The sequence below is a fragment of the Aulostomus chinensis genome, chromosome 14 (assembly GCF_037954235.1).
Source record: "Aulostomus chinensis isolate RoL2024-O1b breed Wild chromosome 14, RoL_Achi_v1.0, whole genome shotgun sequence".
NCBI classification, from domain to species: Eukaryota; Metazoa; Chordata; class Actinopteri; order Syngnathiformes; family Aulostomidae; genus Aulostomus; species Aulostomus chinensis.
In genome coordinates this window covers 17121395-17138109 of record NC_141333.1, presented here as the reverse complement: position 1 = coordinate 17138109, position 16715 = coordinate 17121395, and the positions used below count along the sequence as shown (strand labels likewise).

The window sequence follows — 16715 nt, the reverse complement described above, 5'->3', positions numbered from 1 at the left end:
CATTAAATAAGTAGAATATGTTTATGCTCCTCATACCTATTTTGGGTTGATGTTTATGTATGCCAGCTGCATGATTCTCTGCAGTAACAGGAATGTGCAATGATGTTGCTAAATCTGACGTGCAATTAGAGAAGCTCGGTAGGTATTGATGTTAACAGCGGCTGCCGTTGCTAATTAACAGAGCATACACCAGAAGTAACAACCAGTAACATTTCCACTGTAATTTATTGAACTTTTCAAGCCTTTTTTAGTGACTGAAACATATGTAGTAAATAATAACAGCCATATATTCAAATTATGCCCAGCCTTTTCACATAAAGGATGTACACTGGGGATTGGATTTCAATAAACAGCTGCAGCAAAGCAAGGTTTAAACTATTTATGTTCTCTGATTTCCTGTTCTCGCCTCAGGGTGCTTCCTCCAGCTTGGTGGTCAAGTTTGCCGACACAGACAAGGAGCGCACCATCAGACGTATGCAGCAGATGGTTGGCCAGTTCGGCATCTTCAACCCAGCCATTGCCCTTCCCTTCAGCACCTACAGCTCTTACGCACATTCGGTGAGTTGGAAAAGACATATGGAGCACACTAAGCATGGACACTGCGTCTATATACATGAGCAGGAGTTGTACGTCCCTTTGGACAAAAGTGTCTGCCAAATGAAATTGTAGAATTGTAGAGCGCTGACATATATTATGCATTAGAAACATGTAGGAATTAGAGTAATGGATGCAATCACAAGTGGTTTCTTGTACGCGTTGGTATGCTGAAACATATATTAAAAGCGTTCCTTTAAGAGATGAACCCACAGAAAATTACCCGTCTACAGCTGCAGCTCATTGTTTGGGTAGTTTTCTGCAGGAAGTTCTAAAAATCAACCATACGCCACCTGTCAAGCAGCAAACATCAGACAAAGTTAGTGACTAGCTGGTGAACACAGTGGAGCATTTAGCAGCTACAGAGGACGATAGTCCCCACAGGAGTTGGGGAAGTGCAAACCAGAGCTAAAAGGAGAGTGAATACTTGGCTCCATTTATCAGGTGGCCAGGTACACGATGCCGGATGAATGCTAATATTGCTCTCTATCTCCTGAGTGTGTGGGAGCAGACTGTTTGCTATTTCAACATAAAAAGCAATGATATGTCAGTGCTGTGTCCATAGCTTGTTTTTGCTGCCCCCGAGTGGCCAAAAAAAAATCACGGATTCAAATGCATCAATCAAATACTTGTACACATTTTTGTCAAAATAAAGAGTCGAGGAAACTATTTTTGAGGTAACCAAGATGTCTGTAGTAACTGTGTAAAATTTGCCCATTTTCAGCCAGGAGAGTGTGGCATCAGACCATCTAGGTGACTGGATATTTCAGTAGTTATTGAACTTTTCTGTGTTGGGATCTCTGCTTTATAATTATAAGTGAAAGTCTATTTTCCACTTACCAAAAAAAAAAAACCTGCCAACATCTGGTTTTGTCTGCAGTGGGAAAGGGTTTAATCAGAATTCAGTCGAGGCTAAAACGACCCTGCAGTAAGTGCTCGGGTGTTTGTGGGTATTGTCGCCGGTCGGCACTGACGGAAAGTCAAACCAGAGAGAAAATTGTTGATGGTGCAATTTCTGGTGCATCTATGGCCCGATGCTTGGATGTTTGTTCACCACCATGGTTCAGCCCGGTTTGAGACTGCAAAACAGACGAGAGCAAAAGCTCAAATAAAAATTACCCATTGAAACATATTCACTGCCCTCTATGCTGATTTCTATTGTACCCTATTTTCAATCTGTTTTTTAATTTATTTGTGGAAGTTAATGGCTTTAAAAAAAAAAAAAAACTTGCATGTATTTGCAGTGAATAAAAGGATCTTAGCTTCAATAATCACCATTGCCATCAGCACCTCTCTTCCCTCCTATTAAGCGGCAAAATTCCATTACATCCTGGCTTTCACTTCACTCTGCACACATGTAGTTAGCCGCTACCCTCCACCCCCTGCATCAGCTTCCCTCTGCCCTCCTACCCTCGCCCACCATATCCCTCCCCAGGGCATGGAACCATACGCACACAGCAGACCCTCGGCTCTTTGATGACTTCAGACAGTCTATGCAGGCCCTTTCACCATGCCCCCCTCCATCACCCCCCTGCCTCCCTTCAGGGCTGTGCGGCGCTTCGGGGGCCACATTTGAGAATATTCAACTTATCTCCAACCAACTTTCTTCTTCCCTGCTGAGGCAGCGCACATACACGCATATACGCACATGAATGTATGCACACACTCATACTGTTTAAGGCAGCTTGAGATGAACTGGAGGATTTAGTGCATAGGTAAAACATTGGCCCCAATACAGTCGTTAAATACGGATCATGACACAATTACATGAACATCCACCCAGTCGTTTTTACTGAGAAGGAAGAACCTCATACATTTTTCTGTTTTTATTTTACTGTAAAAGATATATAGTATTTTTGCTGTTTCTAAATGCCAGGATTAATTGTTGATGTTACCTAGGTCTTGGGGGGGTTATCCATTGCCCTCATTTTCATATCACAGCCATGGGACTCAGTGTGAAATGTGCAAATTGACCATCCCAGAGTAATTGCGAGGCCATCTCTTGTGCTCTCTCCAGTAAAACTCCCACCTTCATTACCATTCATGAAATGCAGTCCTTTCCCAGGAAATGTGGAGAAATGCAAATGTTTAAAGGGTGGTTGAAGCAGTGGCGGTCTGCGGGGAGACAATTGTGCCCTGCACAGGTTGGCCGTGACTCTTATTTACAGTGGCAGAGACCCGTGTCGACTCATACAGATGCATACAAGAATGTACACACTCAAACACACCATGCAGCAAATGCACTCTTTCTCTCTCTCTCCCTCTTTCTCTCTCTCATCCTCTCTCTCCCTCACACACACACACACACACACACACACACACACACACATACCCATATAACATGACAAAGAGGATGATGCTAGGAAATTGAGTTCAGAGTGAAAGTAACAAGGGCACGGCGGATACTTCAGCATTAGAGAGAATCAATTACCATTAAAATTAAAGGAGAAATTGCAGGTATGTCGTTTCTGGAACCAAAGATTATACTGCATGAATGATGTTAGTGAAGGTGAAATTCTCCTTGTATTATGAATCACTGTGGATGCCATGTACCTGCTTATAATGAATTCAGAAAAATACAGCAAGTCTGTGAAGAAACTCCAAGGCAAGGCAACCTTGGAGATAAGCTCTCCCTAACTTTTGATGAAATAATGAGTGTACAAGCAGCAGTAATAGATTATCAGTGATGTTCTGGTATCTTTAATGAGTCCAAATACAGGTTCGGACTGCTACTGTAGGCCCCGTACCTAATAAAAGGAAATATTAGTTTTCTTAAAGTGTGGGTGTCCAGCATGCACCGTAGTTATGATTACATTAGAGTCTTTGGTGGTGGCTGCATGCATATGGTTTACAGCCTTGATTCCCCCGTAGCCACCGGGAATGTGCTGAAGTGATACGATAAATGTTTCTTTATGGCAAGATAAACTACACACAGTCCCCAAAGACGAAAAAACCTGCAGTGACAGAAAAAGGACTTTATCTCTAAAGACACACTACATGTACGCCTACTCTCCATATACACGGGCCAAGTGAAGAGGAGGTGGCAAAGTATAGAATACAGAGGTGGGTGGGGGGGGGGGGGGGTTGTATATATAGCTATAACCAGGGAGTACAGTAAATGGTAAATTCAAAGAGCTACCTCTCCACTACTGCACTGGATAGGATTATAGAGTTGAGCTGACAGCCAGTAAATTGGATTTTAGTCAAACCAGGAGAAGGAGGGGTAAATTGTAGGGGTACAAAACTGACAAAATTGAGAAATGTACCATTTTTGATAGACACGGATGCTAGTGTGCGCTGACAGGAGACATCCTATTTGCAAAAAGGTGATTTCATAAAACACAAGTAGAGGGAGAACGATAGAGTGAGATTCCATGTTTCATTTTGAGTGTGAGTGATAATACTTCTCCCAAGAACGGCTGAATGCAAGTAGTAAAACCAGCTTTTATTACATTTTGTATTTCCCCTTCAAGAAACAAACATCATATTTGTACATAATTAGATTTGATGTGAGATGCTTTTCTTCTTCTGCCTTCTGAAGTCATGTATCTTTGAGCAGACATCCATTTTTGTTTGGTCTCTTTAGGTGGTGGATTTCATGCTGTGTCAGAGAACAAGGGAGAAGTTTTGTGATTGAAAGGCACCTCCAGCTCCATGCTCCTCTGAAAGATGCATCAGACTGAGTGTGAGATAGATAAATGAGAGGAGAGAAAACGGTTTAACTTGGTGCTAATAATGACTGTGTGCGTGGGTGGATGAGAGGGAGGATGATGATGACGACGACGATGACTGTAAACTCACATTAGGAAACATCTCCCCCTGTTGGAGGGATTCACTTTTTTTTTTTTTCAACATGCAAGACATGATGGTGAAAGATTACTGCGCACACATGCACGCGCGCACACTCACATATGTGTGTGACCTGGTTTAGCTGCCTTCTGCTTGTCTCTTGACAACTGTATGTGTGCACACATTACAAAGTGCATCAAAGATGAAAAACCTATTAAAATCTTTCGGGGGAAACACAGCTCGCTTGTATGTGGGGGGGGGGTAACAAACGAGGCCCTTGAGCTTCTGTCCTTAGTCTTTTAGTTCACCTCATTGACCCACTCATTCTCTCTCTCTCTCTCTCTCTCTCTCTCTCTCTCATTTTTCCAACCTTTTCCAGTCACTTTGCCTCTCTTTGTCTCTCCACCCCCCCCCCCTCCTGCTCCCTCCCTCCCTCCCTCCCTCCCTCCCCAGCTGGTTGGACTATAAGGGGTCACATGTGACAGTGCTGAGAGTCAGCGAGTCACAGAGCAGCGCTACAGAGATAATTGCCATGTGATAAAGAGGTGATTGCCTGCTGGCACCAGGGGAGAGTAATGCCATCAGGTTGCAATAAAAAAGCAGATGTCTGACACTAAATGAATGCTGCTGGAGCTCGTGCAAATTTCTTTGCTCCCTTTCATCTCACACGCTTCCCTTTTGTTCCTCTTGTTTCTGTCTGCCTTTTCTTCCCTGTCCCTTTCTTCTCAAGAGGAAGCAGGGAAGGCTGTGTGTGATGACGAAGAGTCGGCTCTTCTCCGCCAGAGATTTTGCTATCTGCTGGGTAGTGCATGAATAAATAAATAAATGGGAATGGCTTTTCAATATAACTCCTTTGAAATTTTGAAAGAAAAAAGAAGGGGAAAGTATGAAATAGAATGACTTTGAATATCTCTGTCAGCAAAACCACCTCCCTTTCTGTGCTTTATTATTAGTAGTAGTAGTAGTTTTTTTTTTTCATAGCCAGTTTGTATTAACTGCTAGATTCCAATATACTTGAATGCTTGGGTCTCCTGATTTTCTGCATTTTAACTTGAAAGAAGGATCAATGAATGATAGCGTTGTCACCCATGACCATCTGAAGGATGCACTGACTGAGTTATTTTAGACTCGGGTGCTCATCCCATTTCAAAAATACACAGAGAAAAGGAAGGTGTTTTGGGTTATCTTTTTTATTCTAATCTGATAATCTATTTTGTATTAATGACTCCCCTCATTTAGTTATTCATACAGGATCCCTGGAATTAAATAATACAGTTAAAAACAAACAGTTCCTTTCATATTTTGTGGGTGTTCACTTCAAGAACTTTTCCCTTATTTGCTGCCCCACAGTCTAACATTACTGTTGGTTCGCCAAACTGAGCCTCTCAAATCGATGATGTTGTTTGAAGATGGATCTTATAAGACCCCCTAACTGATTTTGTTCTTATGTTTAAAAACGTTGTCTGATTTGAGCGCATACTTACTGTTGTATTTTTAGATTCCCTAACAAAGAGCATTTTACAGCCTACATATGGGCCCCAGTCCAGTGGATGAGAAACAGGTGGAAGACGTGTATTTGCTTATACTCGTGTAGCACCTACTCTTAAGACCCACAGGAATAAGCTTCTAGCTTGTTACAATCAGCCGCGAGTCTAGTCTAGTCAGTCCCTTGTCCTCTCTTAAAGCAAGCAGTGCCCAGAAAAGCACACTCACACAAAAAAAAAACGTGAGTGGTGTGACAGTGTGTTTATTCTGTAATACCAGGCCAGTCAGACCCTTCATCCTGAAGTCCAACCCTATTCACATCCTAATAGCGGGGGCAGTCACACCATTGCCAAAGCAGGAGAGCCCCAGATCCCGAAGACCTCTTTGTTTGTTTCTGTGTCATTGCTTTTGTTCAGTTTTTGTGCCCGTGCTGCCTTTTGCAGCCATGCCCCCTTAAAGGCTCAATTCATCTTATTTGGAAAGAAACGGATGAACCCCATTTGTCACGTTGATAAAATTATGCAAATGACAAAAGGCGTTAATAGATAGCAGTGGCAAGGCATGTGGCTAATGGATGAGATGCCAGCGCTGGGCATTCTGTAGCGGGACAGCCGCTTTCAGGTTACCTGACAGGGGCGCTGAGGGAAAATAATTGGTTTCTACATTGCCGGGTCCCATGCAAATACAAGCAGTGTGGCATTCTATAGCTTCACTGTCTCACAATATCATCATTAGCATTAGTGCCAGTGGCAGAGGAATTTGATTCCTGCTTATACGAGTCAGTCTCAGGCCACGGCGATCATCAGCTCCCCTGACATATCGCAGCCATGCAGTATTAAACAGATGCAGAGACGAGGGCAAGAGGTTGGTCCAACTGTGTTTGTATTCCAATACCACACAGGTCTGCATGCCTGATTTGCAGCTACATAGCCTGCAAAAGATTATTGATTCCCAAGGTAAGCCCACCAGTTCACAAGCTGCAAAAGCCATGGTACAATGATGGATTTTGTTCTGAATTAAGCATTCAGCATGCGGTTTGCACAGGGAGACTTTAAGCTGAGTGCGGAAACTCAAATAGTCTCTATTGCTCTTCATGTGTGTTGTGTGTATGTGTGTGTGTGTGTGTGTGTGTGTGTGTGTGTGTGTGTGTGTGTTTATACAGTGCAGGTGTATGTGAGAACATTCTATGCATAACAAACACCGTACGCTGCATTTGATGGAGAATAGCTTCAGCTCTCGCTTCTCAATTCCTGATGAATAGAAATGCATAGTGAATGAAAGACTATTGATTTGATCTCTGTTATTTTGGCTAACACACTGTATTACCAGCGTGGCCTGGAATCAGAGTTGCTCATTACACCTGCTTTAAAAGTAGAGTTAATGCCTCAGGGTCGGGATTCAAAGTGGGTTTGCATGCACAGTCACAGTCCAGTTAATAGTTGTACTTTAATTAGGTCATACTGTTGTTCTACTATACTTGAACAGGGAAGAATCAATTTTTTGTATATCATATTGTTTATATAACATTGTATACTCCCTTACAGCTGGTGGCAGTCAGACTTTACTCTGGTTCACCTTTTGTGTCACATGCCAAAAAAGATAACCTACTTTGCGAATGGCAGGATTAAACTCAAAGACTGTTGAAGAAAAACACACAACCCTTTAAGCTGAGGCAGCATTAAGTTTGTCTCGGCGTCTCTCCACGATGTTTCCACCTTAGTTTTGGTTGCCATGATTATTCTCCTTTGGCTGTGTGCTGTTATACTTCATGGTTAAATTCTGCAGCAGGACCTACAGAACATGCAGTGGCCAGTTGAAGCATACATGCCAGAATCATTCTTTTTCCATTCTCTTTCTTTAGGTATGTTAGTCCATCTTTAAAAAGTATGATCGTGTTTGGACTAATGTGTTTACATGTACTTGAAAAGTCTAGTTTTATTTGTACTATAAAATAATGTGACTTTTCTAACATCATGTCAAAATGATCAAAACGACTCTGTAAAACAACTTTCAATGCAAAGACAGTAGTTAAGCTTTGTTCCCAAATGTTTTCTGTTTGCAAAATAGCCCCGCGACAGGCCTAGTGGTTTCAGAATAAATTATAAAGAGAAGGAGATGAAATTTTCAACTGGATCAATGTCAGGCTACAAGCAACAGTCATTACAAATTCATCAGCGAAATTAAGAGATGAGTCCAGGGAATAACAGAAGAGGGTGTAAGACGACAGTGACATTTTCATACAGCTAAACACAGTGTTGCGAAGTTTGACAGTCATATGGAGGAGAGGGGAAAAAAGCATCTCAGCTCTTCTGCAAACTTTGCCTGTTCCCGGAGCACAGAGATAATGTGCACATGTCAATGTCTTGATTTGTAGAAGCCCAACAGACAGCTTTTAAATCGTTTCTGCAGCTGGTGACAGGCTTCCTGCTGGGACGATAGACAGATTCACTAAACATAGGTTGACAAGCTTCTTTTTTCTTCCCTTTCTTTTATTCTGCTCTACTTTCTCTGTATTTCCCATGCACTATCCATCCATCATCTTCAACATACATCCCACCCTCTCTTCTCCCCTTGTTATGTTTCTGTGTCCTCTCCTCACCTCTCCTGCCTCCTCCTCCCTCACACACCTCACCCAACCCTCCTTTCCTCCACCCATTTTCCGTGTCCCTCTTCTTTAGCTCATGCAGCAGCAGGCAGCCATCATGGCAGCAAGCCACGGAGGTTACCTCACACCTAGTGTGGCTTTCCCTGCCACGCAGATCCACCAGATGGGGGCGCTCAACATCAACAGCCTCCCGCCCACTCCCATGACCCCGGTGTCGGGTGAGTTTCATCAAACCTTGGGTGAGCACTCAGTTTCATTCCCTTTCGTCTTGTGAGTGTGTTTGTGGCTGGAGAGAGGGTTAGTGATGCAAGGAGCAGGGTGTCTATGTGCTTGATTTAATGTCTTAATTGTACGGAGACTTGTGTGTATGTGTGTGTGTGTGTGTGTGTGTGTGTGTGTGTGTGTGTGTGTGTCTAGGTCAGTTTGTATTTTCAGTAAAGTCTGCACAAGTTTGTGAGTGTGTGTGTGTGTGCGAGCCTGCAGTCTGAGAACAAAGATGTAGGGCTGCAGCAAGGCCAAAAGAGTCCCTGCTTACTGGTAATCCAAAATTATTCCACTGGAGGGACTAAAAAAGTACAGTCAGTGGGATTTGCATGTTTATGTTGTTTATGAATGCAGACAATATTTGGGGATAGTAACAGCAGAATAAGGAATATCAAAAGGTACGTTTATAGATAAGACGCTAATTTCCCTGCAGTATTTTGACCTTGTGCTTTGAAGCACTCGCGCATGATCTGAATGTAGTTGGTCTTGTTTTCCATAACAAACACCTCCTGCGTAGATACATTACAGACGGAGGGGAAGGACTTTGAAATACCAACCCACTGCATAACATTTGCTTATTCAGCACAGCTTCATTTTCCTTGAGACAAAGGAAACTTCTAGATTCTTCACTCAACAAAAGCAAAGTGAAATAAATAATACAGCATTCGAAGTCTTTGTTGTGCTACGCTCACCTACTTTGTCAACACTGCAGTATTGAGTTTTTAAGGTGATGACTTTGGTAACTTTGAACCAATCAGTGTCAGCCAGAACTGCCACCAATGCTACAAGATTTCCTTTATCATAAGAATCAAGCTTTTCACTATGAACTCATCCTCACTTTTTATCCGCACACCAAATAAAAAAGCCTTTTTTTGTCGTCTTTACGCGCCTGTTTGCTTTATTTCACTCAGTGAATTTGAATGTATGGAACAGATAGCACACCAGGTGTGGAAACAATGTTCATATATTCAGGGTTCTATATGAACCTCGTCATCAAGCATGTGCACAGCATATGTGCAGTTGGTTGCAATGTCGGATGAGCATCCCGTCCGTCAAATATTCACGTTGATGTTCTCAGGTGTGCAGCTTTTGGACTGGCGCCATCGATCAAAGAGGGTGATTACCAGTCTCCCTGAGAAGCCTCGTTTTTTTTTAATACTGGATTATTTTTCAATGGATAAATCAGTGAGAGTATGACCATTCACTTGTTTGTGTTCAGCGTGCGTACCTGTATTTTCCAACACAATGGTGCTGATGAAAGATTGTGCAACAATTTTGCAAGGAGCTCCGTGCGTAATGGCATGACGGTCCCTGTCTGATAATATTGTTGTTTGAGCTGTTTGTGCAACTTGAAAGACAAAATCAGTTCTGTATTGTCAGGAAAGTGTTACTAAATATTATAGCAGTAACTGACTTTTCTGAGTTGATTTGGACTTGGCTGTTCGATAGGAGGGTTGGAATATTAGTTGTTTTGGTTCCACACAAAAAAATTCAATCAAAGGCAGCTGGATATGATGGAAGATTTCCATTTCCCCCCTTTCTCTCTCTCCTTCTCTCTCTCCTCTTCTTTCTTTAAATGTGGGTAAGTAAAATTCATATGACTGTTCTCTGATTCCAAATCACCGTTTTCAAACCGCTATTCAAAGAGCGTTCTGTTATTTATGACCGTAATCACAGCGAACTCAGAGCACACGCTGTTGGGGGTCATGTGACCAAACGAGATCATCTCCGTTGTTCCCATTCCCATAAAACCTCTTTGATTAGTCACTGTTTCAACACCCATCTGCTCTTACTAGCAAGTTTCTATGACCTGACCAGCTCGAACCACAGGTCAGCCAAAGGACCTGTATAACTTACCACTGTTAAAAACAAAACTCCCGTTATTTGATGATGTTCAGCAAACAAGGTGTGTGGAAGAAGAGTCGAGAGTTTCCTGACTTGAAGAATGACAGATGATTTGAGTCATCAACTTTCAGGAGGTGGGTCGCCCTGAATATTGGTAGATATTCAGTAAGTTGGCTAAGAAGGCAATTGTTCTTGTAATATAGAGAGAGAGGAAGAGGAGAGAGCGAAAACGTGAGTGAAGTGGTACCATTTATCTGCTGTGAGACAAGCCTCTGTGTAAGCTACAGCCGACTGATTACCTTTTATTATTGAATGTAATGTATCATTAATCCTTCAGAGAAAGCATGTTTTTCAAGGACTATCATAAATATGAACTGTTTTATTTCCCTCTTCTTCCTTCATTAATTTGAGTGAGGCTGCCAGCAGCTACAGGAGTAGTAGTCGAGCTCGCTACCTTCGTATACACAGCTATTTCCCCTTTCTTTTTTACTCTTGTGGCTATGACTTATTTAGAGTTCATTGAAGGAATACATAACATTACTGGCAAGGCTGTCTTCATAAGTAGGCCGAGAGACTCTGACACTACTGAGAGACTGGAAGATGTTTGCCACGAGTCAGTAGAATAATTCACAGAAATATTAGAATCTGTTTTCAGGGTTTGGGAGCTGAATGACTCTGCTTTGATAATTTAGGTTCTACTGTATGTTGTAAGGGAGATTAGTGCTGCTCTGCGTTAACTTAAAGCCCAGATTGTAGTTAAACAAATTAAAACCTCACTCGATGGGGAGTACAACTAATGTATGACATCAATAGTTTATTTAAATGATCCGTGTAACCTTTGCTGCTAAAAAAAAACATGTATGTGACAGCAAACTGAAGCCCAAAGAGACTCTGAGGTTAAGGGTGTTACTCTGAAAACAATGAGGCATCCATTTAATCAACAGATGCAAAGCATTTAAGCTTGATGGTGCACGAACCGTTTGCCAGATGGTTCAGCTGATTAGAGCATGTATCCTTACAATGATGCATGATGATGCTTTTTGAAAATAATGTTCACCAGGTGCCGCTCCCTGAGCGCTGCAGAAGAAATAAAAGTTAAACAAAAGCCGGGAGAGAGAGAGTGTCGGAGTAACAGGAAAAGAGGATGGAAGATAAAGGGGGTGAGGAAGGGAGAGAGAGAGCAGCAGATCCAGCTGTGTGTGGCGAGGAGCGCATCGTGTCAAGGATGCTTTGGTAGGATGTGAGAAGTGTGTAATCTAATGTTCTGTTGCACAGCACCGCTCTACATTGAAGATGTGCATGCAAAAGTAGATATTACAGAAAATATACTGCAGATGCTCCACAGCCACACACTTCCCACTCACAAGCAGGCTGGCTGATGTGTCACAACATCCCAGCTGGATTGGAACATGGTTACGCCATCGATGCAGAACACTTCCATGGTGACAAACACCATGAAACTAATGAGCTATTTGACATGGTGATCTTTCTCAGTGTGCACCTGTCCTCTATGACACGTCTCGATGCTTCAGGTCTAATATCTAAAAACGTCAAGAACTTACGAAATAAGACAACTCAACGTCACCGTTTGGTGGGGTCTTTGCTGCGAGAATAAACCAGAATCCCAAAGATTCGGAAACTCAGTGATGTTGTGTGGCGTACTCAGACAGCTGCGTCTTAATTGATAGTGTGACCTCCAGCAAACAGCTTCTTACTGTGCAGATTCATTTACTTTCTTTAAGACTTCAAGGGCAGACATGTACAGTTGCACAAAGATTTTGTCTCAAACTTTTCCCTGTTCTGTTGCATCAGAATGCTTACAAATCCCAGGAGCAGGGAGAACGGCTCTGCTACAGCGGGAAAAAAAAAAAAAGGTATCCCTCTTCCCAGTGTGCGCAAATACTTTCCGAGCCCATATCCACAGCTCTCAGCCGGGCCAAATCTAGTCTGTGAGAGGAAAGCTGGGCTCTGGAAGAGCAGCAGAGCCTCACAAGCTGCCCAGCTGGCCTGCTCAGGGACCTGAAAGGCAGGCACATCGGTATAATCAGTGCAGTGTACGTACATTAGCCTCAGGAGGGGAGCACACAGCACTGGAGGCTTTGGATCCATGGAAAGTTTCTGCATTTCTCGCTGAAAGAAAATGGCTTGAGTGTCATTGTTCAGCAACAGCTGGAAATATGACAAATATATTGTTATTATTTCTACCACATTTACTTCGTTTGTGTTTTATTATTAATTACACTTAAAATGTGCAGTCTGGAAGTGTAGCCTGGTCTGTCCAACACATGGATCAAGGAAGCTCGACCATATCTGGAGTTGGAAGAATCTTGAGTTAAACAAGGTGTACTTGAGTCAGTTTGTCCACAGATGAGTAGTGCACCACCTGACATATGACAGAGCGATTTGTTGCTTTCTGCTTTGTAGAACCAATCCAAGTCCTTAGCACACCCCTTCAAGTTAGGACGGTTCCATGCCAAAACCACAGATTACCTGTAAACAGTGTGCAAACAGCAACATATATTATTTATAGAAAGGCGCATTGAAGAAATCCTTCACAGGTTGCTGTTGTTTGTGGTGAAACATATTCACAGGTTAAAAACACAATATTTGTCTCTGGTGTGATTCACTACAGAGGACAATTGCAGGGGTGCATCATTGTAGGTAAGACGTGTCCTTGACCAAAAGTAAGGTGCTCGGGTTTGTTGGCAGCGTTTAGAAATCGTCCGATTTCGGTAGGCGTAGCTCTCCGATGTCTGGTATCATGAGAGTCACTGATCTCGTACAGAAACTTAATAGCAGGGAAGGCAGGCAGCTTCTCGGTCGACTCAATAATTTTCAGGGTCTTTGTATGAATACAGTTGAGCAGCCCAAGGTGAGAAGTGTAGATGGAGAACTTACCAGCTCAGTCATGCACATTCGGAGACCCCCTCTCCTCCCTGATGGAGATGATTATCAGGTGTTTGGACCTTGACACTTTTCCCAGGAGACTGAACTGTACAGCGATGACCACTGAAGTGTAAATCTATTTAAAGGGTTTCATTTAGAATACATAATTATCTATCTAGTGAAGTGACAGAATGACTTAAGACACACACACACACACACACACACACATATATATATAATATATATGTGTGTGTGTGTGTGTGTTTGTACATAGCAGGTCAAATAAGTATTAAACACATCACCATTTTTCTCAGTAAAGTTATTTCTAAAGGTGCTACTGACATGAAATTTTCACCAATGTCGGTAAAATACCCATGCAACCCACACGTGTAGAAATCAAACCTTTGATGTCCATAAATTCAGTTGTGTGTAATAATATGGAATGACGTAGGGGAAAAGCATTGAACACACTTACTCAAATTTATTTAACACTTTGTGCAAAAGTCCTCGGTTCGCAATAACAGCTTCAAGATGCTTCCTGTAAAGAGAAACGAGTATCATGCTTTGCTCAGGTGTGATTTTGGCCCATTCTTCCACACGAACAGTCTTCAAATCTTGAAGGTTCCGTGGGCCTCTTCAATAAGCTCATCTTTAGTTCTTTCCATAGATATTTTATTGGATTCAAGTCAGGTGATTGGCCGCGCCATTCCAGCAGCTGTATTTTCTCTCTCTGAAACCAAGTGTGAGTGTCCTTGGTGGTCGGGATCATTGTCTTGCTGAAATGTCCGCCCTCGTTTCATCTTCATCATCCTGGTAGATGGCAGCAGATTTTTAATCGAGAAAGTCTGTACATTTTTCCATTCATCCTTCCTTCAATTCTATGAGGTTTGCCAGTCCCGCATGCTGAAAAACATCCCCACTCCATGATGTTCCCAACTCCAAACTTCACCGTTGGCATGGTGTTTTTGGGGTGATGCACAGTGTTATTGGATCTCTAAACATGGTGTGTATTATGGCATCCAAAGAGCTCAATTCTAGTCTCGTTTGACCAGACTATATTCTCCCACTATTTCACAGTTTTGTCTGAATGTTGTGCTGCGAACTTTAAATGAGCTTCAACGTGATTTTCTTCACCAATGGAGTCTTGCGTGGTCAGCGTGCATACAGGCCATGGCTGTTGAGTGCCTCACTTCATGTTTTCCTTGAAGCAATTGTACCTGGTTATTCCAGGTACTTCTGAAGCTCTCCAAATAGGGTCCTTTGCTCTTCGACAACACTTCAGATTATTCTTTTCACTCCTCTGTCAGAAATCTTGCAAGGAGCACCTGGTCGTGGCTGGAACGTGCAGAAGTTTAGAAATACTTCAGTTGCCAATGCCATCAGTTTGTTTTGCAACAAGAAGGTTGCGAAGGTCTTGAGAGAGCTCTTTGCTTGTGTGATAACTTGGTGATGGGACACCTTTTTAGAGGCCATCAGTTGGACCTGAACCAGCTGATATTAATTTGCACTGACAAGGGGCTGGATTGCTTTCTAGTTTCTGATAGATTTCAGCCGGTGTCTTGGCTTTCCCTGCCTTTTTGCATGTCCATGGCTTCATGTGTTCAATACTTTTCCCAGTGTCATTCCATTTTATGACACATAATTTAATTTACGGACATCTAAGGTTTGATTTCTTTGCATGTGTGAGTTGCATTGTATGTTACCAACATCTGGCACCTTTAGAAATATTTTTACTGAGAAAAATGGTGACATTTTCAATACTTATTTCACCCCGTGTTCACACACACACACGCGCACACGCACGCACAAATGTATATACATATACTGTATGTATATGAAGTTTATTTTTAAAGAATTATTTAAGAATATTCGTTCTATAAATATTTCGTGTCTCTTACCAAGAGTCGTTGGGTTTGTCCCTCAGAGCCAACATTTTACATTCTGTAAAACAAAGCTAAAAAAACAAAAGCAAAGATCATCTTCGTGCTCTCTCATCAATACACACGACCTTTTATCTCACACAGAATCACATGATAGCATCTAAGACACTGCTTCTACTTTCATTGTCATATGTAATTGGTGCTAAAGACTCACCAAAATGAGGGACATGAAGTGGCACGCATTCATTTGGGTCACGTTTTATTTCTCACAAATATTTATGTAAAGGGCAGTACCTATAGATGATTTTGTTAGTATATCAGCGTGTCTCAGAAAAAGCTGCCCTTCACATATGTATTATTCATTTCTTAAGGACCCGGCAGACGTTCACTCTTTGGTTGAAATGCATCACAATTTAAATCAGTTAGATGAAAGCATCTGTTTTTGAGTGCTTATTACTTGCTCCAGCAGAAGGCCGTCCTTGTGGCAGTAATGACTATGCTCTCCAGTACGGCTATAGCATTCTTCGTTGATTTGAATGTATAATTAGCATAATAAATACTTCTGTTGTATGTGAAGACTTCTTTTGTGAGGCAATCACTGCAAAGAGCAAATCAACAGTTTCCTCTGCCTGCAGGAATCTATAATTTTCTTCCCTTACATAATGTGAATATAGTGTATGGGGCATATATGCCGTTTAACTATTCTCTTAAACTAAATGCTAATGGAGAAGTGATATATTTATATATAGGCCAATATTCTTCACACACCACATGTATATTGGCATGTGTTCATTGTAAACACCCTATGAATATATTTTCCTACCATGGAAGAACTGTATAACCACTGAGGTATAAAATGAAAATGTTATTTTCTATTTCAGGATCGTACTTCCCCATTTCAACCAGAGAGAACATGTTTGCTGGCAGGATATTATACCATTGTGATAGAAAGGGCAAAGATGATGACTACTGACTTACTCATGTAATCATTGTTCTATTGTGCATGATGCTGTTTACTGTCATTTTCTTTTATCATAACCCATTTTGTGGCCACAATTCACCTACAGCCCAGCTCCTGCGGTAGTTGGCTACCATTCGGTTTGGTTCTTAAACTGAGTGATGCATCTGGGAGCGACGCTGCCTTTCTTTTTTGTGTTAAATGTTTCAGAGCTTTGCCTCACTACAATATCTCTTTTTTTTTCTCTTTATTGCACCTATGATTCTTGTGCTTATTCCCTGCTGTGATATGTCCAACATGAGACACGGCCTGGAACTGTTACGTTTGTCGTGTATTCTCTTTTTAGCCCATCGTGATCAGCTGGAACTTGTGCATGTAAAGGGCACTGACTACTGCTGTACCACAAGTA

The 16715-nt window shown here is 42.0% G+C and overlaps 1 protein-coding gene across 8 annotated transcripts in view; it reads left to right on the top strand.

Annotated features, from left to right (window-relative positions):
• celf5a (cugbp, Elav-like family member 5a) overlaps positions 1 to 16715 on the top strand; it is a 207090-nt gene that overhangs the window by 179381 nt on the left and 10994 nt on the right. For 4 of the 8 annotated variants that reach the window (XM_086223552.1, XM_086223553.1, XM_086223551.1 and 1 more), the window contains exons 6-7: positions 412 to 558; positions 8547 to 8712. In XM_086223552.1, the coding sequence (XP_086079678.1) occupies positions 412 to 558; positions 8547 to 8712 (313 nt within the window). The remainder of the gene's footprint in view (positions 1 to 411; positions 559 to 8546; positions 8713 to 16715) is intronic. The other 4 variants (XM_086223557.1, XM_086223556.1, XM_086223555.1 and 1 more) reach the window with 2 other exon arrangements.